Genomic DNA, 26,254 nt, shown 5'->3' with positions numbered 1-26,254 from the left:
CACTGGTGGAAACAGTACATAGGAGGGCTGAAGAAATTGGGAACTCTGTTCTACAGGCCACAGCTGCTGTCCGATAGCATTCTCAGCTTTTTGGTTAGTGGGAGCTAGGTGTCTGTTTGGACATTTCAAAGGATCTGCTGGTCACACAGATGCCAGGTCACATGCAGACAACACATGGTTATTAAGAAGGGCTAATGATGGCCCAAGATAATTTGGCTCTGAACTTGTACCATTCCAAACTCCCCATGGTCATGAAAGTTCTAACCAGTTAATCAGCCCTGTGGACGGTTTTCGTGTGAGGAGTTTCTGTTTTCACCTCTGATAGGAGTTTCCCTCAGTGTTCTCGATGGGTGCTCTGTGGGGTGGGAGGACAAGGTGCCCTGTATCCCAGGCTGACCTCAAACGTACTCTGTAGCCAGATACCACTTAGTATTTCTGATCCTCCTGCTCCAATCCCAAATGCTGTGTATGCTCAATCTGTGGGGTGCTGTGGATGCTTCATGGGGCTTTTATAGCACAGCCCCAGCAGCATGATGAATACTTAAAAACAGCTCTGTTGAGATGAAATTCCCAAATGTGGTAGAACTCACCCATGCAGAATATATGTTTTACATCTACATATGTAACCAATGACACAATCTTAGCTTTTAAATTCATCCCCCTAAAATAAACTGGCCTACTCTGACTTCTACAGACCTGATGCTTCTCTACATTTCTCAAGGTGAACAAACTATAATGGTCTTTCATGTGACGTGATGTTCCTGCAGGTTACCCATGCTGTGTCGTGCGTCAATACGTCATTCCTTCCTGGGGCTAAACAGTCTTTATATGAACGTGCTGTATTGTAATTTATCCACCACCCCTCAGATCACATGCAGCGGGACTGTTTCCATACTGGGCTCTTTTTCTGTTTGAAAAATCCTCTTTTGAACATGTTTTTGTGTGGACCTGCTTTTTCAATTCTCTCTTGTACATAATACCAAAGAGCATAATTACTAGAGATGCAGCCAGATTATTTCTGACACTTTGATGGGCTGCTGCATTATTTCCAAACACACAATTTATGATGGTTATAGTGTCTTAGCATCCTTGCTAATATTTATTACTGTCTCCCTCTCCCCTCTCTGATGTTGATTTGAGAAAGACTCTCAGGCCGGCCTCAAACTCAGTGTGCTGCCAAGGATAACCTTGAACCCCTCAGGTCCACGTGCCTCTGCCTCGTGAGCACTGTAATCACAGACACGTGTCACCACACCTGGCTTGTCCATATTTTTGGTGTGAATTGTTATCACCCTCTTTTTCCCCTCCCTCCCTTTCTCCCCCCCTCCGTCCCTTCCTCCCTCCTCTCTCTCTTTCCCTCTCTCTCTCTCTTTCCTTCCTCCCTCCCTCCTCCTCTCTTTCCCTCTCTCTCTCCCTTCCTCCTCTCTTCCTCCCTCCCTTCGTTCCTCCCTCCTTCCCTCCCTCCCTCTGATCCTTCCTCCCTTCCTCCCCTCCTTCTCTCTCTCTCCTTCCTCCCTCCCTTCCCATTCTCTTCCATTCTCTCCCGTTCCAACTAGGTCTTGCTACACAGCCCAGGCTGGCCTTGAACTTGCTATTCCCCTGTCTCAGCCTCCCCAGTGCTGGGATAACACTGTATCCAGCTTCTTAGCTTTAGTTTGCACTTTCCCAATAGCTAATGGTGTTGGATATCTCATCGAGGGTTTACGATGTGCTTTTACTAAGTTCTTTCACTGATTGTGAAGTAAGCATTAGTCGTCTCTGTGCACTGGTGGGGTAGAGAAAGAGGCCAGAGAAGACTCAGCAGTCTCTCCAGCAGAATTCTCTTTTAAAGACTGGGGAGAGGTTGTGTGGCAGAGCTGGCCACCGGCATACAGCACACTCACCTCAGCAAGCTCAGTGTCTTGCTGAAGAATCTGCTGACTTCCTTTCTTGGTTGTTATTGTACTTCCAAGAGGCTGAAGGGGGCAGACAACTGCCGGAGTTTTGAGGTTCTGACTGTCATTTTGCTGAAATGGGATCATCAGCAGCTGCTCACTCAGATCAATGAGTAAGTTGGCCACGCTGACCTAGGGGAGTCAGAAAGGAAACGCATGTAGCTGCTTGTGCCAGTTTTAAATTTATTTGTGCCTTCTTATAAGCAGCGCGCTATTCTCTCCCTCTCCCTCCTCTCCATCCTCCTCTTCATGTATGTATATATGTGTGTATGCTGTGTGCCTATATTCATGTGGGTGTATGTGCATCTGGAGGCCAGATCGATGTCATATCCCTTTATCAGTTGCTCTCCACCATGTTTTTTGAGACAGGGTTTCTCACTGACTGAACAGGAGTCTTACCAACTGGCTAGCCCAGCTGAGCAGCAAACTCTAGAGATTTGTCTGTTTCTACCTTTCCATCAGTAGATTTCCAGACATGCAGGGCCACATCTGGCTTTTACATAGGTGCTGCAGATGTGCACTCACGTTCTCAAGCTTGTGCACAGGCACTTCACCAACTGAATTATTCCCCAGCCCCATATCAATATCCATTCCATAGTTCAAATGTATTTTACAAGAAGCAACATCACCATTTGGCAGGCAAGGAAAATATATGATTCCATACCACCTGTGGGGGAGGATTGTGTTTAATGTTATTCTAAGGAATTTGGAGTGCTAAGTAGACAAGCTGTTTAAGCGAACAAAATCAAACTAAAAGACGGGTGCTTAGGAAAAGAGCAATGTCTGGCCAAATGCTGAGAAGGTGAGCTCTTTGTGAAGGCATGGGTGGCGGCATCAGAAGTTTCCAGATATCCAAAAAACAGAGACCAGGGGGAAGTTCTAAATACAATAGAAAACACCAGTCTTCTTTTATACAGGAGTCAAAAAAAAAAAAAAAAAAAAAAAGGCTAAGCAGCCAGGTGCAGTGATGCATGCCTGTAATCCCAGCACCCAGGAGACAGAGACAGGAAGATTGCAAGTAAGTTTAAAATCAGCTCAGGCTGCATAGTGAAACCCTGTCTCCAACCAACCAATCAACTAACTACCTACCAAAAGGAAATGTTAGGCAGGTTTGACTGGATGGTTACTGGACACCTATTGTAGGTACTACTATTTTTATTTTGAAATGCTATCTCCTTTCAAAGTTATATTTATTAAAAGCTTCTGTAAAAATCAAAGACATCAGCTGGTGTGCATGCCTTTAATCCTAGCACTCAGGAGGCAGAGGCAGATGGATTTCTGTGAGTTTGAGGCCAGCCTGGTCTACAGAGTGAGTTCCAGGACAGTCAGGGCTACACAGAGAAACCCTGTCTCAAAAAAAACCAAGCAACCAAAAAAAAAAAAAAAAAAAAATCAAGCATATTCAGAAGTTTAAAAATAAGACACTGGCACAAAATATTTGAAGTATGGTTAACAATTAACTACAGTTTATGGTAGAATATTATTTTAAGATATGTTACACTTTTATGCCATGGAACATTTGTTTAATGATGCAAAGATGTGTTGTATTCTTTTATGTTTTTTTGTTACATTTGTTTAACTCTGTGAAGCTGTGTTACTTTGCCTGTCTAAAACACGTGATGCTCTAATATAGAGCTGAATGGACAATAGTGAGACAGGAGAAAGGTAGAGAGAGTAAATAGGAGACATCTGGGAGGAGAGATTGAGAAGCAAGAGGAGGAGGAGAGAGGACGCCAGGAACCAGCCACCCAGCAATACAGTCAGCCACAGAGTAAGAAGTAAAGAAAGGCATATATAGAATAGAGAAAGATGAAAGCCCAGAGGCAAAAGGTAGATGGGATAATTTAAGTTAAGAAAAAACTGGCTAGAAATACGCCAAGCTAAGGCTTGGCATTCATAAGTTTTTTAAAAAAAAATCTTCCCTGTTATTTATTTGGGAGGTGGGTGGCGGAACCTCAAAGAGCAAAGAGTAAAAAACAACCAACTACAACAGTTAGCCTTAGTAATAAAAGCCTCTAATAACAAGACCAATGGCCCAAGGTGAAGAGTGAGCAGGACAGATGACGGCACAGAGCAATTCGGAGAAGGAATAAAGGGGAAGGGGCCATGTCTCAGTGCCAGAATCCGTGCTTAGGTTCAGAATCAAGTCAAACAGTGAACAGAAGCGAAGTCATAAACACAGCTGTGAGTATACAAGCACATAAAGGGAGGATTAGCTTCCGTAGAAATCAGTACACTGCTGCTTTACCTGGTGGTTTTAATTAACTAACTAATTAATTAATTGTCAACTTGATAGGAGCTAGAGTTATTGAGAAGAGGACTCTCAATTGAGAAAATACTTTCATAAGATGGGTCTATAGGCAAGTCTATAGAGTGCTTTATTAACGATTGGTGTGGGAGGGTCCAGCCCCTGGTGGGGAGTGTCATCCCTGGGCAGCTAGCTGCTCCTGAGCTGAATAAGAAAGCAGGCTGAGCAAGCCATGGAGGACAGGCCAGTAAGCCGAGCTCCTCCATGCCTCCTGCTTCTTCTGTTCCTCCTCCGGGTTCCTGCCTTGGCCTCCCCTGATGATGGATTGAAACCCATAAACCAAACCCTTCCTCCCCGAGTTGATTTGATTATAGTGTTTTATCACAGTCACAGAACCCTAAGTTTCTTGCTTTTAAAATGGGCAAAAAATGGGAATGTGGGGCCATAGTGGAAATGAAAACAGTACCTTTCAGAACAATTTGGCCATATCTGTTGCAAGTCTAAAGGCCTATCATTGCTTCTATGCAGCACTCAGAATTAGTTTTGCAAGTACTCAACGTATTTACAAGGATGCACATAGGTAAGCTGTTTCATGAATAAACAAAAAATCCAGGTGACTATTAGTCAGCTAATATATGCAGACAGGTGTGGAAAGGCAATTTGTTAACTTAAAAGGTGCCAGGCAGTGATGGTGGTGGTGGTGGTGGTGGTGGGGGTGGTGGTGGTGGGGAGGTGGTGGTGGAGGTGGTGGTGGAGGTGGTGGTGATGGTGGTGCACACCTTTAATCCCAGTGGGAGGCAGAGGCAGGCAGATCTCTGTGAGTTCAAAACCAAGCTAGGGTTACACAGAGAAACACTGCCTTGGGGGGAAAAAAAAACAAAACAGTCAAAGGTCTAAAAATATCTGTATACTTTTAATTCATTTTAAAAATGCTTGTGAATTAGCAAACAGTATAAATATATATACATATACAGCCAGTCAAGGGCAAAGGGAGCAATGGTCACATCTCACTAATGAGATTTGCAAGGGCAAAAGGTGTGTGTGTGTGGGGGGGGGTTGTTTCCTCACAATTGTATTTGCTCTGCTTTGATTTTCTTCCTAAGAATGTGTGTTTCTAGCCGGGCAGTGGTGGCGCATGCCTTTAATCCCAGCACTCGGGAGGCAGAGGCAGGAGGATCTCTGTGAGTTCGAGGTCAGCCTGGTCTCCAAAGCGAGTTCCAGGAAAGGCGCAAAGCTACACAGAGAAACCCTGTCTCGAAAAACCAAAAAAAGAAAAAAGAATGTGTGTTTCTGTAACTGAATGGTGATGCGGCTCACTTGGTAAAATGCTTTGAGCATGCGTGAAGCCTCGGGCTTGGGCCCCAGCACCACACAAACTAGGTGTGGTGGTGCATATCTGTCATACTGGAACTGGGGTGGTGGAGGCAGGAGGATCAACAGTTTAAGGTCATCCTAGCCTACACATCAAGTTTGAGACAAGCCTGGGATACTCGAGACCCTGTCTCAAAATAGAAAAAGTAAAAACAACCCCCACCCCCAGCAAAGAACCAAGCCAAAGAACCAGACCGACCAACCAACCAAACTACCTACCTACCTACCTACCTACCTACCAAAACTTCAGAGACATGCTTATTGTGGTGTATTTACAAATGTCAAAAAATAGAAAAAAGAAAGTTGAATCTCTTATGCTACCGCCTTTTTATGCATAAGAAGCAGCCTGATCAGTTATGAGGAAGCGAGCAGGGGCGCAGAAAACGGCAAGGCCAGGAGCATTCCGATTTTGATGCCTGTCCCAAGACCATCCCACTCTATCTACAGCAAGCTGCGCAGCTGGCTGTCTTTGTCGCGTGATTTCTCCTAACAAACGTATTAAAATGACGTAACCTGATCAGTGAACTGAGAATACCATCGCCAATCAATGCACTCGTTTCAGACTTAAATTCGTATTTGCTGATAGTCAGCTCTTTCCATCCAGTACTTTTACAGTGCCCAGTTCTGCAACGGCACGGTCTCCACATCCTCCCTTCCCTTCGCCGAGTTCCTTCCCTCCCCAGTTCTGATTACCTGAGCTGGTGTAGATGTTGGAGGGGAGTTTCTCAGTCTCTGGAGGATGTCACAGGCTTTCTGGAATTCACTGTCAGCTTGAAAAGCAGGAATATCTAGGATCAAGTTCCCTGCTGTCTGATCTGTGACCTATTGGGAAGAAAAGATTTTTGTCAGGCTGGAGAGATGGCTCAGTAGTTAAAGGCACTTACTGCCAAGACTGAAGGACCCCAGTTTGATCCCGGGAACCCACATGGCAGATGGACAGAACTGATTACTGCAAGTTCTGTGACCTCCATGTGAGTAACACGGCACATGTGCACACCCCCACTCCCCCACACACACACATAAATGTAATAAAAAATTAAAAGATAATATTTTGTCAAAATTATTTATACAGATTACCCTGCATTTGGAGTTTGGTATATACTATGTTAATGGCCACTGACCAAGGATGACGTTCTAAGTTTCATGAACTTCAGGCCATTACTTTCAGAAGCAAGTGGGTGAAATTGATTTTCTTCTCCTTCATACATGAGAGAAGATGAGTAAGAATTTTATAGAATGAAAACTCCAAAGGCAGATGAGGTTGCTGGTCAGATTACAGGAATGAGTTCACAGAGAGCCAGAGAGCTGTTTTTTTTTTTGGGGGGGGTTTAAACTCTTTTCTCTTTTGGGGGCTCACCACCCAGCTCCCAAATGAATCACACACAGAAGCTTATTCTTAATTATGAATGCCCGGCCTTAGCTTGACTTGTTTCTTGCCAGCTTTCCTCAACTTAAATTATCCCATCTACCTTTTGCCTCTGGGCTTTTCCCATTCTCTCACTTCTGTAAATCTTACTCTCACTTGGTGGCTGGCTGTGGAGCTGGGTGGCAGGCCCCTGGAGTCCTCCTCCTTCTCTAGCTACTTCTTTTTTCCCCTCCTCCCAGATTTCTTCTTCTATATATTCTCTGCCTTCCAGCCCTCCCCCATCCTTTCTCCTGCCTTGCTATTGGCTGTCCAGTTCTTTATTAGCCCATCAGGTGTTTTAGACAGGCACAGTAACACAGCTTCGCAGAGTTAAACAAATGCAACATAATCAAAAGTAACACACCTTAAAATAATATTCTACAGCAGAGAGCTTATCTAGCAAGCACAAGGTCCCCGGTTGAAGCCTCAAGACTGGGGAAAAGAGCTCATGTTGAAAAGGGAAACCCTCAAATACTGTTGTGGCAGGAGGGGAGGTGCCAAACGCTTCCCCAGACAAACTGAGCAAACAGAGCAAGGCCCTCGCTTACAAAGCTTCTATATTGGAAGTCCAACCTTTACTGATGCCCGTGTAAACCCAACTACTTGTTGGAGTTCTGGAGAACAGCCCGCTTTTCACACACATCTTCAAGAGACGTTTACCAAGGCCCTACTGCACTCTGCAGATGCTGCGTTAGGTGGGAAGAGAGGAGCCGGTGGGATTCTGTGGCTGTGAGGAAACACCAGCCAGCTTACACTTCCACATCGTAGTCCGTCACTGAAGGAAGCCCGGACAGGAACTCAAACAGGGCAGGGACCTGGAGGCAGGAGCTGATGCAGAAGCCAAGGAGGGGTGCTGCTTAACTGGCTTGCTCTCATGGCGTGCTCAGCCTGTTTTCCTATAGAACCCAGGACCACCAGCCCATGGATGGCCCCACCCACAATAGGCCGGGCCCTCCCCTATCAATCACTAATTCAGAAAATGTCCTTCAGCTGGATCTTGTGGAGGGATTTTCTCCATTGAGACTCTCTCCTTTCAGCTAATTCCAGCTTGTGTCAAGTTGACTAACCAGCACACCACCCTCGTGGGCCACGTGGTCCAATAGGTTATACCTGACTTTGTGGGAGGGGTCACTGACAGAAGGACCCTGGACTGAGAATCACTGCATTGTGGCTTTGACAGCTGAGGTGCAAACAAGAAAGGATGAAGATACGGCTGAGCTGTAGCTGCTACCCCATGCCCCAGCAGAGGCTGGGCTTTCCAGATGCTCTCCTAGCTACAGGCAGCTGTGGGGACACATACCGCATTTGGTATTTTAGAACCCAGATGGGCCACATCATGGCACATCTTAACATTTATGTAGCCTAGGCTGGCCTTAAACCTGCAATCCTCCAGCCTCAGGCTCCTGAGTACTGGAATTATAGGCGTCGGCTACCTCACTTGGCTGTGTTTAATTTTCCCATCGTTGCACACACACTTAACGCATACCTGGAATTGGGCAACATTGCTAAATTCCCCTAACGGGTTCTAGTAATTTATCTGTAAACACTTCTGGATATTTGTTCTACATTTCTGGCTTCTCTTTATTTAAGGAAAGGAACCCCATTCTTGGTTGAAGCTATTGCAGGCTAGTCCTTCCCTGGTGGAAGACAGTGTTGGGACAAGGGTGAACATCTAGCTTCCATCACCGTGTGAAGCTGATCAGAGCAAATGGGATGTTTGAATGGTAAAGTGTCAGGCTGCATATAAACCGGGTTTGAAGTTTTAAAAGTTGGAGTGGAGAATGGGATCCTGTCAGTCACCCTGTCTCAGTGGCTCCCCCTTTTTTCCAGCACCTTTGATACAGTGGAGAGGCTAGCAGAAGTTCTTGCCCCCCCCCCCCCCCCCCCCCCCCCCCCCGGTGTGTGTGAATATGTGAGTCTTAACTAAGAATGAGCCGTCAAGTGCAGCAATGCACACATAACCCTCGGGTTAGACTTGCTTCGTTTTTCTTCTAGTGACAGTTCTCCTGGGAGGTGACAGGGTGACCATCAAAAGTGCTTTGAAAAGTGACTCTGGAGATGCCATGAGAGAAGGACATATGTGCTCTTCTCATGACCAATTTTCAATACTGGTGACTGAACCCAGGCCATGTACATGCCGGGCCAGTGTTTTACCACTGAGCTACATTCCCAGGCCTTTCAGTGCCTCTCTGTCATGAAGTCACCCAGTCATCTTCTGTTTTCCAGGCTTACCTGATAGGCTGGACTCGGAAATGACCTCTGTGGATGGGTGGAGATGACCGCTGGGCCAGTGTCTTCCTTTGCACTTGAGGTGATGTCTGCCAAAGATCTTCCAGCGGGTATTGTGGACTCAGGCCTGGTGACCTCTGTCATAACACGCCATGGTGGGCTGCTGGGTGCAGGTGTGACTGATGTCACCTGTAGTGAGCTATTGGATGTGGGTGTGACTGATGTCACCTGTAGTGAGCTATTGGATGTGGGTGTGGCTGATGTCACCTGTAGTGAGCTATTGGATGTGGGTGTGGCTGATGTCACCTGTGGTGAGCTGCTGGGTGCAGGTGTGGCTGATGTCACCTGTAGTGAGCTGTTGGATGTGGGTGTAGCTGATGTCACCTGTAGTGAGCTATTGGATGTGGGTGTGGCTGATGTCACCAGTGGTGGGCTGCTGGGTGCAGGTGTGGCTGATGTCACCTGTAGTGAGCTATTGGATGTGGGTGTGGCTGATGTCACCTGTGGTGGGCTGCTGGGTGCAGGTGTGGCTGATGTCACCTGTAGTGAGCTGTTGGATGTGGGTGTGGCTGATGTCACCTGTAGAGAGCTATTGGATGTGGGTGTGGCTGATGTCACCTGTGTGGCTGCTGGGTGCGGTGTGGCTGATGTCACCTGTAGTGAGCTATTGGATGTGGGTGTGGCTGATGTCACCTGTGGTGGGCTGCTGGGTGCAGGTGTGGCTGATGTCACCTGTAGTGAGCTGTTGGATGTGGGTGTGGCTGATGTCACCTGTAGAGAGCTATTGGATGTGGGTGTGGCTGATGTCACCTGTGGTGGGCTGCTGGGTGCAGGTGTGGCTGATGTCACCTGTAGTGAGCTGTTGGATGTGGGTGTGGCTGATGTCACCTGTGGTGAGCTATTGGATGTGGGTGTGGCTGATGTCACCTGTGGTGAGCTGCTGGGTGCAGGTGTGGCTGATGTCACCTGTAGTGGATGTGGGTGTGGCTGATGTCACCTGTGTGAGCTGTGGGTGGGTGTGGCTGATGTCACCTGTAGTGAGCTATTGGATGTGGGTGTGGCTGATGTCATCTGTAGTGAGCTGTTGGATGTGGGTGTGGCTGATGTCACCTGTAGTGAGCTATTGGATGTGGGTGTGGCTGATGTCATCTGTAGTGAGCTGTTGGATGTGGGTGTGGCTGATGTCACCTGTAGTGAGCTATTGGATGTGGGTGTGGCTGATGTCACCTGTAGTGAGCTATTGGATGTGGGTGTGGCTGATGTCACCTGTGGTGAGCTGCTGGGTGCAGGTGTGGCTGATGTCACCTGTGAGCTTCTGGTTGGAGATGTAATTATCATCTGTGGTATGACTTTTGAAGGTAATGAGAAAAATGGGAGGATGGGAAAGCACAGTGGCTCAGGCTGAAAGGTAAAAACATGTAAAGGAAGAGGCTGACTCTTGTTTCACCAGGTGCAGCATCACGGGGGCAGTGTTCTGTCTTCACTCTGGGCCTCCCATGTCCTATGGGACACTGCAGTCACACCTCTGAGAGGACACGGTCCACACTGTACATTTAGGACAATGGATTCCCTGCCCACCATTCAATAACTTATTAAACATTTACCAGGTTCTAGAGGACTAGGGCATGGAACAACATGAACACTGGTGTCTGGCCTCTTAGGGCCTCAATGGGAGTGGAGACTGATGGACAAACTGTATCAGGTACTGAGAACATGCTGTGAAGGAAACATCTAGGGGAGCAGATAGGGGAGGAAGGCTGCGCTTCAGACCGGAAGTCAGAGGTGAGAGTGAGGACAGGGAAGAAAGCAGTGGGTTCTGCCCACGCGTCTGAGGATGTCTGAGGGGGCCAAAGCCTGCTGGGTGTATTTGAGGAGGAAGCAGGAGGGATGAGGGGCGTGTCCAGTGCCAGCAATCAGGCTCCCTCTGACTCCTGTGCCAGGTCAGACAGGGGAGGACGGGGCAAAGGAACCGGAGAGATGAGGGGGCCTAATGAAGTGGTACAGACTTCGCTGTCTCCCTCAAGGCAGCCTCGCAAGGGATGTCGGCTTGGGAAATGCCAAGAAGGGAATTTTATTTCACCTTCATCTTTTTATATTGCTCAAAACACTTCTTCAGTTAACACGGGACCAAAGAAACAAAGCAGTTTAGACAGGTCTCAAGGTCACTATGTCAACCATGAGGAGGAGAAGGCCTGGACTGCGGCGGCTGCATTGACCGTTGCTGCCTTCCCTTCCCTCTGGCTCCTCTCCCTCTTTGACTTCCAGATTTTATTGTATGCACGTGTTTCTAAAAGATGCTGCAAGTTCTCTGAGTGAAGCAGAGGGCAAACAAAGAGCAGCACGGAGCGGGTCACCACATCCGCACAGAGGCACCAAGACCAGTGGCTAGAACAGCAAGGAGTGGGTCACCACATCCGCACAGAGGCACCAAGACCAGTGGCTAGAACAGCAAGGAGCGGGTCACCACATCTGCACAGAGGCACCAAGACCAGTGGCTAGAACAGCATGGAGCAGGTCACCACATCCGCACAAAGGCACCAAGACCAGTGGCTAGAACAGCAAGGAGCAGTTCACCACATCTGCACAGAGGCACCAAGGCCAGTGGCTAGAACAGCATGGAGCGGGTCACCACATCCGCACAAAGGCACCAAGACCAGTGGCTAGAATAGCACAGAGTGGGTCACCACATCTGCACAGAGGCACCAAGACCAGTGGCTAGAACAGCAAGGAGCAGGTCACCACATCTGCACAGAGGCACCAAGACCAGTGGCTAGAACAGCATGGAGCAGGTCACCACATCTGCACAAAGGCACCAAGGCCAGTGGCTAGAACAGCAAGGAGCAGGTCACCACATCTGCACAAAGGCACCAAGGCCAGTGGCTAGAACAGCAAGGAGTGGGTCACCACATCTGCACAGAGGCACCAAGGCCAGTGGCTAGAACAGCATGGAGCGGGTCACCACATCTGCACAAAGGCACCAAGGCCAGTGGCTAGAACAGCATGGAGCAGGTCACCACATCTGCACAAAGGCACCAAGACCAGTGGCTAGAACAGCAAGGAGCAGGTCACCACATCTGCACAGAGGCACCAAGACCAGTGGCTAGAACAGCATGGAGCAGGTCACCACATCTGCACAAAGGCACCAAGGCCAGTGGCTAGAACAGCAAGGAGCAGGTCACCACATCTGCACAAAGGCACCAAGGCCAGTGGCTAGAACAGCAAGGAGCGGGTCACCACATCTGCACAAAGGCACCAAGACCAGTGGCTAGAACAGCAAGGAGCGGGTCACCACATCTGCACAAAGGCACAAAGGCCAGTGGCTTGGACCGTCTTCAGATTACCCGCTAGCCCAATTCTTCCTTTTCTAGAAAGCTGTGCCCACACACTCTGAGCGACAGTAAAATCCTGGCAGAACCCACTGACAGGAGAGATGAATACTTCACATGTGTCTTTGGATCACAGTACGTACAAGATCAGTAGGAGCATGCTGGTGACATGTGGCTGGCGGAGGAACATCTCCTAGAGAAAAGAGAAGGTGAAACTGTATATGATTAACTTGAAGTCATTTGGAAAACACTGATTTATAAAGTTTTATCTGGCTACCATGATTGCTTGCTTACTTCCGAGTGTCATCAGAGACTGGGGGTTGAACCTAGGGCCTCTTGCATGCCAGGTAAGTACTCTGTCACTGAGCTAAGTCTCCAGGCCACTCATTATTGCTGTCTTTCTCCTCTCACATTTTCCATTAGGATAGCCATCACCTGAAGCAGCCAAGTGACTCAGAACTTGGGGTGTTGGTAGCCTAGACCACCTACAGAGCCCGTCAGGGAATGGCTGTTAGAGGACGAGCTACAGAGGTCAGAACAACACAGACTCCTAATTGTGTAAGAGCCTTGGTGCTATTGCAATCAATTTTTTTTAGGCAGTGTCTTAGGGTTTCTATTGCTTCAATGAAACACCATGACCAAAAGGCAAGTTGGGAAAGGAAGGGTTTATTTGGCTTACATAACAAAGACTATTGGGGTCTGGCCCCTCTACAGTCTTTTCCCAGAGTTCCAGAAGAGATGTTACCAGTGGAAGATTAATTAATCTGAGGGACTGTCAAATAAATCTACGTATAGGAAACTCTTTAGTCCATTCACTTTATTCTTCTGAGTCACTTCTCTCTATACACAGCTTCTTTTCTGCTCTCACACTTAGCTCCTTTCTTGCCTGATTCTCTCTACATTTTTCTGCTCTTAGTTCTTCCCCATCTAGTTCTTTCCATCGTAGTTCCCCAATCTAGTTCTCTCAAGTCTCTGAGGTTTACAGTTATATACCCATGCAATCAGCAATGCTCTGGCCAAAGCAAGGTCACACAGCTTAAATTCTTACAGGGTCAAAAGGAGGGGTAAGCAGTAATTGTCCGCTATCGTTAGCAACCCAAAAGGGAAATGACTAATGGGGAATAGAATCAACTGACAGCTAAACTGGGTAAATAGATCTGAGAAAAGAGATTTATATGCTCAAATTGTATTCTTAAAAGTGGTTAGTTAAGCCGGGCGGTGGTGGTGCACGCCTTTAATCCCAGCACTCGAGAGGTAGAGGCAGGTGGATCTCTGTGAGTTTGAGGCCAGCCTGGTCTACAGAGCGAGTTCCAGGAAAGGCTCCAAAGGTACACAGAGAAACCCTGTCTTGAAAAAACCAAAAAAAAAAAAAAAAAAAAAAAAAAAAAAAAAAAAAAAAAAAGAATAAAAACAGTGGTTAGTTAAAATGTTAAGAGTCTAAGTCACTAAGTCATGAGCTGAAAATAAAACTGCCTTTTTTTCCTTTGGAGCCATATCTGTCTCGGTCTAACCTCGGCTGTGCCGTTTTCTGTCAGGGCAGGGGTAGCTAGGCAGCCTGTGCCACAGCTTGATGTACCTGGTATGTAAAAGCCCTTTTGCTCTGAGTTAATTGTTAGAGGGGAGGTCTGGAGATACCACTTGGGCTATGGGAGAAAAGAGAGTTTAAGCTTAATTTGCACAAGAAACAAGGCTTTGTACCTAACATCCATCTGGCCTTGGCAGTTGTCCCTGTATGGATATCTACCTTATTTTCAGGAGACTAGCAGGGGGTCCGGACACTTATCTATCTGCAGTTTGTCCTTGGATGTTTGAGAAGTATCTCAGATAAACTGCTTTTGTGCAGAGATGGCCCTGGCCCTGGATACTTGCTGAAGGAGATAATTACAGAAGGCAGATACCTGATTCTAATGCTAAAAAGGGGAAACAACAGCCTGGAAAAAAAGAAGTCTTGCCTGTGTGGCTGTTGTCAATACAGTTGGGGGGAAGTTATCCAATACCTGAATTGTATTGGGAAAAACTGTGCCCAATGACTATTTCTAACACTATTAGAAGTTCTTAGAATCAAATGGAAAAGCTATAATAGCCCACATGAAATTCATAGCAGGAAACGGCTAATATTCAAAAGCCAACATCACCAAGACTCAAGCCTTGGCTTTGTCCTCTGGAAAGTCATTGGCTTCTTCCAAGTGTGGCTTTGTCATAGTCAGCTGACTTCCTACTACGTATTTCTGTGGCCCACAGCACTTAACACTTCAGCATTGCTGTTCATCACTGAAGGAAGTCAGGACAGGAGCTCAAACAGGGCAGGATCCTGGAGGCAGGAGCTGATTACTGACTTGCTTCCCATGGCCTGCTCAACACATCTTCTTATAGAACTCAGGAACACCAGCCCAGGGATGGCACCACCCACCATGGGCTGGGCTTTCCCCCATTGATCATTAAATGAGAAAATGTCTTAACAGCTGGATCTCATGAAAGCATTTCCTCAAATGGGGCTCCTTTGTCTGATGACTCTAGCTTGTGTCAAGTCGACACATAAAACCAGCCAGCACAGGCAGCCAGTTAGCGGTGAGGAGTAGTCTATGGCTCCAGAGGAAGTTGTAGGGCCCACTGTGAGTCTTGGTTACCCCATCATGACAGAATGGCTGCCACCAACAACTTCACAGGGGAGGACTTTATTTAGACTCATCATTGCAGTGCGGGTGTGGCAGAACTGGTCCAGTAGTTCACATCGTGGAGGATAAGTAATCAGAGGAGACCATCAGAGCTTTTCAACCTTCTCCAGAGGAGAGGCCTCACACCCATGGGACAGTGTCACCCCACATTCTATGTGGGTCTTGTCTGCTCACTGTATGCTCTCTGGGAACACTGGTACAGATCTACCCAGAGCTGTCCATCACTGTTCTGCTAGGTGATTCTAACCCAGTCAGGCTGACAGTGAGGATTGCCCATGGCAGAGAGTTGGTGAACTACAAAGATTCTATCTTCAGTGTTTTCTCCTGGCTTGTTACTGAGTAAGTGCAAGCTCTCTCCTTTTGCTCTCCTGGATTAACATCTTGATAGTAAGATGGGATAAAAGTCAGGGAATGTGAAGGAGACACGGAGAGAGGAAAGGGAACCCCTCGCCTGGAGTCCGGTTGCAGTCTCCCATGGGATTAGTTGAGAATTTATTTTCTAAAGGTTTATGAAGGGAGCCTCACAGCTCACCGGTTATAAGAGCACTGGCCGCTCTTCCAGAGGACCCAAGTTCAATTCCCAACACCCACATGGCAGCTCACATAGCAAAGGGTTGGGGGTGTGACTCCGCTGTATAGTGCTTGCCTGGTAGGCGCAGAGCCCTAGGCTTGATTGCCAACACCACAAAGAAAGACCAGGGGTGCAGACTGCAGTACTGAAATCAGATATGCAGACTCAAGCAGGCCATGGTTCCTTGGTTCCAGATAAAACAACTTATTCTGACTTACCTCAGCTCCGGGTACCTCCAGGGAAGACTGGATCACACACTTGAGAAGAAGCACATTACCTGAGGGCATGCGTGTCTCTCTCCGGACTCCTCTGTTTTTCTTGAGTCTCCCTAGACTGTGTTCATTTCTCCCGCTGCTTGCACCATGCTGGGGAAAGGCCTCTGTGTGGAGTCAATAGAAAGGTTTAGCTGTTGGCTATGGCTTTGGCTCTAAGCTCACAAATTACATTACAGACACACATGGTAACCAGGAAAAAACAAACAAATATTATTAATCATTTCCGTTAGATAACAATATGGGGATTCTGAAGTAGCCCCTTTGATCTGACCATAGCCACATCTGACTGTATGCTACTGGACACCTAAAATTGAGTCTAGTTGGGCCAACAAGTGAGCAGCAGAGGATTCAACTCCTGGTATGAAAGACATGCCAAGTAAAACATCTTCCATTTCGGTTTTGTAACCTGGGTCTGTAGAGCTCAGGGTCCAGAAATGGCAGGTGTGGCTTTTGTGGTGGTCCAGGCAACATGCACTTTGGCTTTGCCATTGAGCCACACTCTCAGCCCAACAGTGACACCCTGGTGTGCCTCATTTCTACATACATACATACATACATACATAATACATACATACATACATACATACATACATACATACATACATACATACATGTTTCTCAAGCATGCAAATTGAACACTAGAGAAAATCGTATAACTACACTGGCTACATCTCAACTTAAAAAATTAGGATCCCAATCCTCCTCAGTTTGCATCTGCACTGCCTGGTGATCCGCAGTGTGTCTACTCTATTCGACATTGTTCTTGCATGACTATTTTTTACTTCCTTACTCAGTCTCCCACAACCAGGAGTCTTCTATATCCTCCTTAGGGCAGATGGCAACTTGCTTTTTACTTTATTTCACAGTGTGTGTGTGTGTGTGTGTGTGTGTGTGTGTGTGTGTGTGTGTGCGCGTGTTGGGCTGAATGAGGATGGCCCTTATAGGCTCATATATTTGAATACTGGGCCCCCAGTTGTTTGAACTGCTTGGGAAGGATAGGAGGTGTGGCCTTGTCAGAGAAGGTGTGTCACTAGGGGTGGGCTTTGAAGTATTAAAAGCCCATGCCATTCCCAGTTAGCTCGCTCGCTCTCTCTCTCTCTCTCTCTCTCTCTCTCTCTCTCTCTCTCTCTCTCTCTCTGCCTCATGCTTGTGGATCGGATGTAAGCTCTCAGCTGATGCTCCAGCCACCTGTTACCAAAACAACAAGAACAAGAAACCAGAAGCTTTTATTGCTTTTGTGGAATATTCTTCTGGTTCTTTTCTGATCTTGAGCAATTTATTTTGAGAAAATTATTAAATGATTCAAATTTGCTAGCTTCACTTTTTCCCTGACACATCTTTTTTTAAAATTTGTTTATTTTGGGGAATTGCTAAAGTCCTTGATCTAGATGTTTTTATCATCTTTTTTAATGTGTTTTGTGCTGATAGAGTATCAAAGACTCAGTAATTTATAAAGGGCAGAAATTTAGGGCTGGAAGTGTGGCTTGGTGAGGGGTGCTTGGTTAGCATGAACAAGACCCTGGATTGCATTACAACATAGAAAGAAAAGAGGAAGGAAAGGAGGAACAGGGAAGAAGAAAAAAAAAAGAAGAATGAAATAACAGAAATAGCCAGGCGATGGTGGTGCACGCCTTTAATCCCAGCACTAGGGAGGCAGAAGCAGGCAGATCTCTGTGAGTTCAAGGCCAGTCTGGTCTACAGAGTGAGTTCCAGGACAGCCAGGGCTACACAGTGAAACCCTGTCTCAAAAAAATAAAAAAAGAAAGCAGCAACAACAACAACAAAAAACAAACCAGAAATAATTTTTTTCTCAGTTTGGGAGCCGGAGAAGGCTAAAATCATGACTCTGGCATCTGATGTCTGGTGAGAGCTGCATCCTCCAGAGCAGGGGTCAGCAGTGGCCTCCCATGAGGAACAGGGCTGAGATGTCTTTTTACCAAATTCCGGCCCCAGGGGAGGGGACCTGATGGCCTAGGAACCTCTAAAATGCTCCTCTTCTTTGACTTTCCATTAGTGGAAGCTGGATTTGGGTGATGCACTTAACACAGCGATACATACATAAAACATTTAGTGGCCCAGTGATGGAACCGTAAGACAAAGTACATTCAGAGAGGGCTGGCTGCCCTTTCTGCCCTGTCTCTTTCCTACCCATCAGCCTCTAGTGCCAACTTTTGTTTGTTTGTTTTTGTTTTTTGAGACAAGGTTTCTCTGTGTAGCTTTGGTGCCTGTCCTGGATCTCGCTCTGTAGACCAGGCTAGCCTTGAACTACCAGAGATTTGCCTGGCTCTGCCTCCAGATTGCTGGGATTAAAGGCGTGCGCCACCACCACCACCACCACCACCACCACCACCACCACCACCACCTCCACCACCACCACCCAGCCCAATTTTTTTTTCTGTTCTGTTCGTAAGTGTGTGTGTGTGTGTGTGTGTGTGTGTGTGTGTGTATGCATGTTCATGCTGTCTTTTAAAAACATCCCACTCTATACATTGTTCTTCATTTTGCTTCATTCCCCATGATAGAGCCTATATTGCAGATAAGTCCATTGCAATTTTCAGACATGTGCATGTCTAAACCCAGAAGTTTAGGCATCATGTTGGACATGGTGGCTCAGGCCTGTTATCCCAGCACTTGGGAAGTAGAAGCAGGAGGGTCAGAAATTCAAAGTCATGCTTGGATAACTAATGAGACTGAGGCATCACAGGGTGGGGAGGATTGTATTTGTAGAGTCCAAAGCCAAGAATTCTTGAGACTGTCCAAAGACTCAACTGCCATTCAAAAGTGATGCCCATATCCTCAAGCAGGCTACATTAATTAAAAATTGCTTTTTTAACCTGGAGGTGGGCTTGCTGAACAACCTTCCATAGTGACCATGGGTGACTAACAGTGGTAATACAGCTGGTGAACATTATAATGGGAGGCAGCTTTCGAGGAGGAAACAATGGCGGCTGACTGGTGAGGGGTTCAGATGACTACTGTGGCCTCATTCATGGCAGCCAGCTGCAATGTTGACAAAGCAGAAGGGCACGGCACTAAGAACCAGGAAGGGTGAGGCCTGAGGGGCTTGAAACTAGGCGCTCCCTGCATTGAGACAATGAGTGCTTTCTCTCCTCTTCCTCGAGGAAGGCGATTTCCTATTGGGGCACAGAGATACCACAATGAATTCTGTCTTTGCTAGTCACAGACACTTCACATGTTAGTAAGAATGTATTTGTACGTTTTTAAAAGCAGAATGAAGTGGATGGGCATGGCGGGACACACCTTTAATCCCATGCTCTGTGAGCAGAGGCAGGAGTATCTCTTTTAGGCTTGAGACTAGCTTGTTCTACAGAGCTAGTTTCAGGACAGCCACAGCTACAAAGTGAGAGACTCTGCCGCGCCCCCCCCTCCCCAAATGTGGAATGAAATTTTGTCTAGATGGTCTGAGATATCCTAAGGACGTCAAGAATCTACTGGGCCACAACTAAATGCTTTATAAAAACAGAAGCCATTGCCAGGAGTATCACTTAATTAAAAAATGATAGTTAGGCTGGAGAGTTAGCTTAGTGGATAAGTGTGTGCACTGTTCTTGCAGAGGAGTTGAGTTTGATTGCCAGGATCCATGTCAGGAAGCTCGTGTCTGTCTACAACTCCAGCTCCAGGGGGAATCTGATGCCTCTGCCCTTTGCCCTCTACAGGAACCTGAATTCACACACATTGTACACATGTGTGCACCGACTGGCCGTTTTGATCTCCAGCTCCAGGGAAGCACACTTCTAAGAGACGATGGCTTCTTTTGTCTTCTCATTTTCACAGGCCACATCCTCTTTGCTTTCTCATATTTTGTCTCTACAACCCGGCGCTGACCACACTAGGGGTGCGCATTCAGAAGGTGAAAGCTACTAAATCAGTTTCTCTTGCACTTCAACCAAGTCAACCACGAGAGGACTTCGACTAGCAGCTAGCATAGTGGGATGTATGAAGCCATCTAAAGGGGAGTGTTTGTTGTGATAACTAGTATCATGAAAATAAAAATTGCAGGCTGGAGAGATGGCTCAGAGGTAAAGGCACCTGCCACCAAGCCTGAGGACCTGAGTTCAATCCCCAGAACCCACATGGTGGAAGGAGAAAACTGACTCCCACAAGTTGTCCTTGGACCTACATATGAGCACTGTGGCACAAGTGCCAACTCCCACAGCCCATTCCCACAGGCACACAGAAACAAGTTTACAAAGATAATTAAAAATAGGAATTCCTGTATCTATCCTATGGTCCATTACAGACTATTTAAAATGAATCCTCTCATGTGCATTCCTTATGTAAAATCAGTTTTGAAACTGAAATTGAAGTAGCTTCATCACTCACCAGTCTGGCAGATGAAATGATGCTTGTTTGAGCATTCATCCCTTGTTGAGAAGCTCTCATTAGAGCTTGTGACCACAGAAGGGCACTTGAGGGCCCTGAAGCCAGTGACATCTCCTGGAGGGACACAAGACTCAGTTAAGTCTCATTCTTCAAAGTCAGGCAGGAGAGATGACTAAGTGGGCAAGTGTGAGGACCTGAGTTCAAATCCCCAGAGCCCCTGTAGATCCGGGCACGGTAGCCCATGTCTATAATCCCAGCACCTCTAGGTGAGATGGGAGGTGGAGGAAGGAGAGTCCCCAGAAACCTGTGGGCCAGCCAGCCTGGGGTATGCTGTGGCAAACAACAAAAAAAGACTTTGCCTCAAACAAGGTAGAAGGTGAGGACAAATACTTGAGATTGATCTCCGGCCTCTAACACACACACACAGTAGCACTAATGCGTACTCTACACAAAAGCCTGATTTGCTCTGGCTTCCAACAAATGAAAATTTATGACTTCTCCCTACATATTATAGATTACTCTTCAATACTATATGTTTTAAATCATAGCGCTTAGAATTAATTACCTAGACATTAATGGAGAAATGATCACATAAAATTTCTTGAATTTTTTTTCTCAAAAGCTGCAAGATTAGGGTACCCAATTTTGTAAGAAAGACAACAGATAGGTAATTTCTCTTCTAGCTTCTGTTTTAGGAAGTTTGGAGCCAAGGATAACAAAGACAGTCACTGTAAAAGATTTTCCTCTTTGGGATCTTGCATAATACGAGCCAGTTCTCTACCTGGAAAGGCAATATTCAGAAGGCTGAGGCAGGGGGAATTGAGAGTTTGAGGCCAGTCAGGGTTAAATACCAAGTTTCAGGTCATCCTGCACTATAAAGCAAAACGGTCTCAAATACAAAACAAAACCGAACAAAACCCCAAACACCCCAAATTAAACCAAGCAAAACTGCATCATACATGAAGATGGGGAACTAAGTGTCAGATGGGCTCTGACAAAAAGCTGGCTGCCTTTCTCCAGAGACAAATGAAGGCCGGGGCATGAAAGTGGACACCCGCAGAGAGAGATGATGCTCCAGTCCACATTTTTTTTTTTTTTTCTGAATACAAAAGCTGAAAGAGTAAAGTAACTTTCTTCCACCCTAGAACAAGGCACAGGATGTTTCTTTCCTCGACACTCAGCAGCAGAGCCCTACCTGGGTGGCTTGTCTCTTGACGCTTTCTCGGTAGCGTTAGGTTTTCCCCGACCCACCACACTATTTCGTTTCTCAGGGAGCTTTGAAAGAAAGTCTGAAGCCCTGGGTTCCAAGTGTGAGCCAGGCGCCCTCCCTGGTTGCTGCGGCAGTAAGTCTCGGCTTCCTCGAAGCTGCAGCTGAGCCTGTGAAGCTGATAGCAGCTGTTTTTCCCAGGTTGCTCAGGGTTGCTCGGCTCGTGTCCCAGAAGGACACCTACTCTAATGTACAGCCAGAGCCAGGACCTTCTCGGGAAGAGCATCTTCTCTCTGCGCCGTGAGTGAGACCACGTAAAGGAGGCAGGGCAACTGCCTGGCCCTTTAAATAGGACTCAGTGAGTTGGTCATCATCATTTGTATGGCTCTTTTGTGGGTTGGGAACAACCTGTCAAGGAGAAAAAAAGGCTTCGCTTTGTTTGGAGAGCCCAGATGGAGTTCTTACCTGCTGCAAATAAATAGCAAACAACCAGGACACGCATGTCTCCATCTGTGTCTACATAACCAGACGTCTCTAGCAAATACAGACCCATTATGAAGCTAAGTCTTTCTGTAAGCAGGGAGAGGCTAGTGGATATCTAAGCCAGGGTTACTAGACTTGGTGATTTTAGTTTTTACAGCACAGGGATCCAACTTGGGACCTCATGCATATCAAACAAGCACCCTAGCAGGGAGCTGTGTCCAGAAAAATGATTACTTTTATAAAGAGTAAAACTGATCTTACTGAGTGCTATGATTGAGTTAAACATTTTAAAAGTATTTACTTATTTTTATTTCATGTATATGGGTGTTTTCCCTATATGTACTTATGGTCACCGTGTGCATGCCTGGTACCTGCATAGCCAGATGATGTCGAGTCCCCTGAACCTGGAGCCATGATGGTTGTGAGGCATCATGTGGGTACTGGGAATTGAACCTGGGTCCTCTGCAAGAACAAGTGCTCTTAACTACTGAGCCATCTTTCCAGCCCCCTATGATTGATTAAAGAATGCTTTTGTGACAGAGCAGTTGAAATCTACTCACACAGCAAGACTCCCAGAAGGATTTTAATGTATAAGAAAATAAAGACTATTGCTGATAAATCTCTAGGTTTGTGTGTCCTCCATATTTGCTGCCACTGGGATTGGTCAAGATGGCTGTACCCTATTTCCTAATGGGATTGGTTCAGATGGCTGGCTGTACTCTGTTTTCTAATGGGATTGGTTCAGATGGCTGCATTCTGTTTCTTAATGGGATTGGTTCAGATGGCTGTGTTCTGTTTAAGTGTACAAAACCAAAACCACACATGAACTGTATTTGAAAGCTCTTACCTGGTCATTAAAGCCAGATAATAGTTGATGAAAGAGTGAATAAAAAAACCAAACAAAACTAGAAATCAACCAAGTCCACACTTGGCTGAACCAAACAGCAGATCTGTGTGGTTCTGGCTTATGACTGCACAGTCTCCTTTGACTGTGGCATGCACAGTACGTCACGCCATTGGCAATCTTCAATTCTCTCATTTATTTTTGGTTATTGTTTTTGCTGAAAAACATTTTGTTTACAGTGCTTACCACTTGGTCATCACCTGCTACACTCCTTTAATTGATCTGTACAGCTGGTTCTTTTTCTTTATGCCAGAAACTGATCATACATGCAAGCGAATGTAGTACTGAAAAGCCCTGGCAGCTTTCAGGGTTAAGACGGTCATCTGAGCAGGCCAAACAATGCTTCTTTTCTCTCCACCTGTGTTTGGTGTGTGTGCTACTGGGACTGAATTCAGGACCACGTGCGTGAACTCTACCACTGAGCTACATCCTCAGCTCTTAATGCCATTATGAGTTTTGAAAATCATTGCAGAAGCAGACAGCTCTAAAGTCAGAATCAATTGAGGAAATGCCTCCATGAGATCCAACTGTAAGGCATTTTCTCATTTAGTGATCAACGGGGGAGGGCCTGGCCCATGGTGGATGGTGCTATCCCTGGGCTGCTGGTCCTGGGTTCTATAAGAAGGTGGGTTGAGCAGGCCATGGGAAGCAAGCCAGTAAGCAGCTCCCCTCCATGGCCTCTGCATCAGCTCCTGCCTCCAGGATCTTGTGCTGTTTGAGTTCCTGTCCTGACTTCCATCAGTGATGAACAGCAATGCTGAAGTGTGAGCCTAATGAACCCTTTCCTCCCCATCTTGCTTTTTGTCATGGTGTTTTGTCGCAGCGATAGAAACCGTAACTAAAACATCAGCTTTATTCAGTATAGCACTGAAATTATTCACTAGAACAATGAGGCAAGAGAAAAATATAAAAAGAGCTACAAACAGGAAAGGGAGGGCTCAAATTATCCCTGTCTGCAGATAATATCAGCCTATACTTAAAAGACCTTGAAGACTGGGGGCCTGAGAGATGGCTCAGCGGTTAAGAGCACTGACTGCTCTTCCAGAGGACTTCGGGTTCAATTCCCAGCACCCACATGGCAGCTAACGACTGTCTGTAACTCCAAGATCTGACACCCTCACACAGACATACATGTAGGCAAAACACCAGTGCACATAAAATAAAAATAATAAAAACACCTTGAAGACTCCACTTTCAGGAGAATAGCATATACAAAATCAATACATCAAAACCATCGGGGGAGCAGTGAGATGGCTCAGTGGGCAAAGACGCTTGCTGCCAAGCCTGAGGATCTGAGTTCAATCCCCAGAACCCACATGATGAAAAGACAGAACTGATTCCTGCAAATTATACTCTGATCTCGACACACACACACACACACACACACACACACACACACACACACACAGAGAGAGAGAGAGAGAGAGAGAGAATCAAATAAGTAAATATAGAAGATTAAAACAACAACAATAAATCATTAGCTTACTTTCCTTCATTTTCTTATGTGTGTTTAGTAGATAGCCACAGAGAAAGATTTCTGGGAGACAATCTCACTAATAACCCATGACACAAAGCAAATAAGAATATCCCCAGGAATAAGCCCAACAGAGGCAACAAAGGACCTTGTTAATGAAAAACTCTAAAACACTGAAGAAGAAATTGGAGACCATGCTAGAAGACAGACATCCCATGTTCATGGATTGGCAGGATATTGTGGAAATGGCTATGCTACTGAAAACGATCTACTGACTCTATCCAATTCCCAGAACAACTCCTCACAGAAACATGAAAACAATCCTCATTTTTTCACTGGGGGTACAGAAGAATCCTGAGGGGGAAGGAGTAATGCGGTGAGCATCACAGCATGGTGGTAAGCTTAGTATAGAGTCACAGTAACCGACAGCATGGTTCTGGCACAAAGGCACACACCAAGACCAGTACAACACAATAGGAAGCCCAGACACAAACCCACATAGCTACAGCCATTGGATTTTCAACAAAGATGCCCAAACATTCCACAAATGGTGCTGGGAAACCTGGATACCCAACATGTAGAAGAATGAAACCAGATCCCCTCTCTCACTCTGTCCAAAATCAACTGAAAAAAATCAAAGACTTGAAACTGCAAGTTTGATACTAATAGAAGAAAATATAGAAACAAATGCTCAAGATATAGGCATAGGCAAGGACTTTATGAACAGTAATCCAGTTACCTAGGAAATAGCAAGGATTGGCAATTGGAGGAAATTTAAAAGCATGAAATGAAAAATCTGTACAGCAAAGGAAGCAGCAGAGTAAAGAAACAGACTACAGCATGGGAGAAAAGCTTTGCCAGCTACTTATCTGACAGCAGACTAATATCCAGCATAAAAAACCCAGTAAACATAAATACCAACCCTCCCCCCAAGTAATCTAATCAATAAGTGGGCAAATGAAATGAGCAGGCAGGTCTCTAGAGCAGCATCAATGGCCAACAAGTCATATGAAGAAATGCTCAGCATCTTTAGCTTTTGTGGACATGACGATATAGCTCCATGGACATTCAGTTTCAATCCTCAGCCTGTCTTTCATGAAGAAAAGAAACAACTATGTTGGCTGTTGGAGCCAGCAGACGAGTCGACTAAGGTAGCTGAGTAGGGTGTGAGGCTGAGGAAAAAACAGAGACAGAATAGATGGAGACCGAATATCAGTGACGGGAGGCTTCTGGTCAATACCAAGTAAGTCCTAAGTTTATTTCACAGCCAGTTTATATACAAACTGAAAGGCAAACATAGAACAAAGCACAGGACAGGCTAGACCTTGAATCAAGGAACAGGCAGTTCATATATTTCAGATATGTTCTACCTAATATCAGCAGCTTGCCTAGAATTTCGAATTAGCTAGATAACTAGTTATTTCCCACAAACTAATCAGGACTTTCTTACAGCCCCTGTACTTTTCCCAGGAACCTGATCAGAGCTTTCTCACAGCTTCTGAAGAGACTAGAGCAAACAAACTTTGAACTCTTTTGAGTCAGACTGGACTTCAGATTCAAACTGAGTCCCTGTGGGAAAATGAGTCACCGTGGGCTCTCACAGTTGTCAAGGATCTAGCCAAAAGGGAAACCTTGAACGCTACCTGTAAGAATATAAATTGGCACAGTTATTACATGTGAAAGTCTGATAACCTGAGTTTGAACCCCAGAACCCACAGGATACAGTGGTAAGCATCTGTAATCCCAGCATTGCTACTGGGAGTTGGGAGATAGAGACGGAATTGCCTGCCAGCCTGGAGTATGCAGTG

General features: G+C 46.1%; 1 protein-coding gene across 1 annotated transcript in view; it reads right to left on the bottom strand.

Moving 5' to 3' along the window:
• Pkd1l3 (polycystin 1 like 3, transient receptor potential channel interacting) overlaps positions 1-26,254 on the bottom strand; it is a 71,969-nt gene that overhangs the window by 44,306 nt on the left and 1,409 nt on the right. Inside the window, 7 exon segments of the mRNA XM_037206253.1 lie at positions 1,884-2,066; positions 6,247-6,375; positions 9,191-10,153; positions 10,493-10,588; positions 12,657-12,706; positions 16,037-16,138; positions 20,379-20,492. Coding sequence (XP_037062148.1) covers positions 1,884-2,066; positions 6,247-6,375; positions 9,191-10,153; positions 10,493-10,588; positions 12,657-12,706; positions 16,037-16,046 — 1,431 coding nt within the window. The 5' untranslated portion in view covers positions 16,047-16,138; positions 20,379-20,492.

Source organism: Peromyscus leucopus, chromosome 5 (assembly GCF_004664715.2).
Source record: "Peromyscus leucopus breed LL Stock chromosome 5, UCI_PerLeu_2.1, whole genome shotgun sequence".
In the NCBI taxonomy this organism is placed as follows: domain Eukaryota; kingdom Metazoa; phylum Chordata; class Mammalia; order Rodentia; family Cricetidae; genus Peromyscus; species Peromyscus leucopus.
The sequence above is the reverse complement of the archived record's forward strand: the minus strand, read 5'-3'. Positions and strand labels throughout refer to the sequence as shown.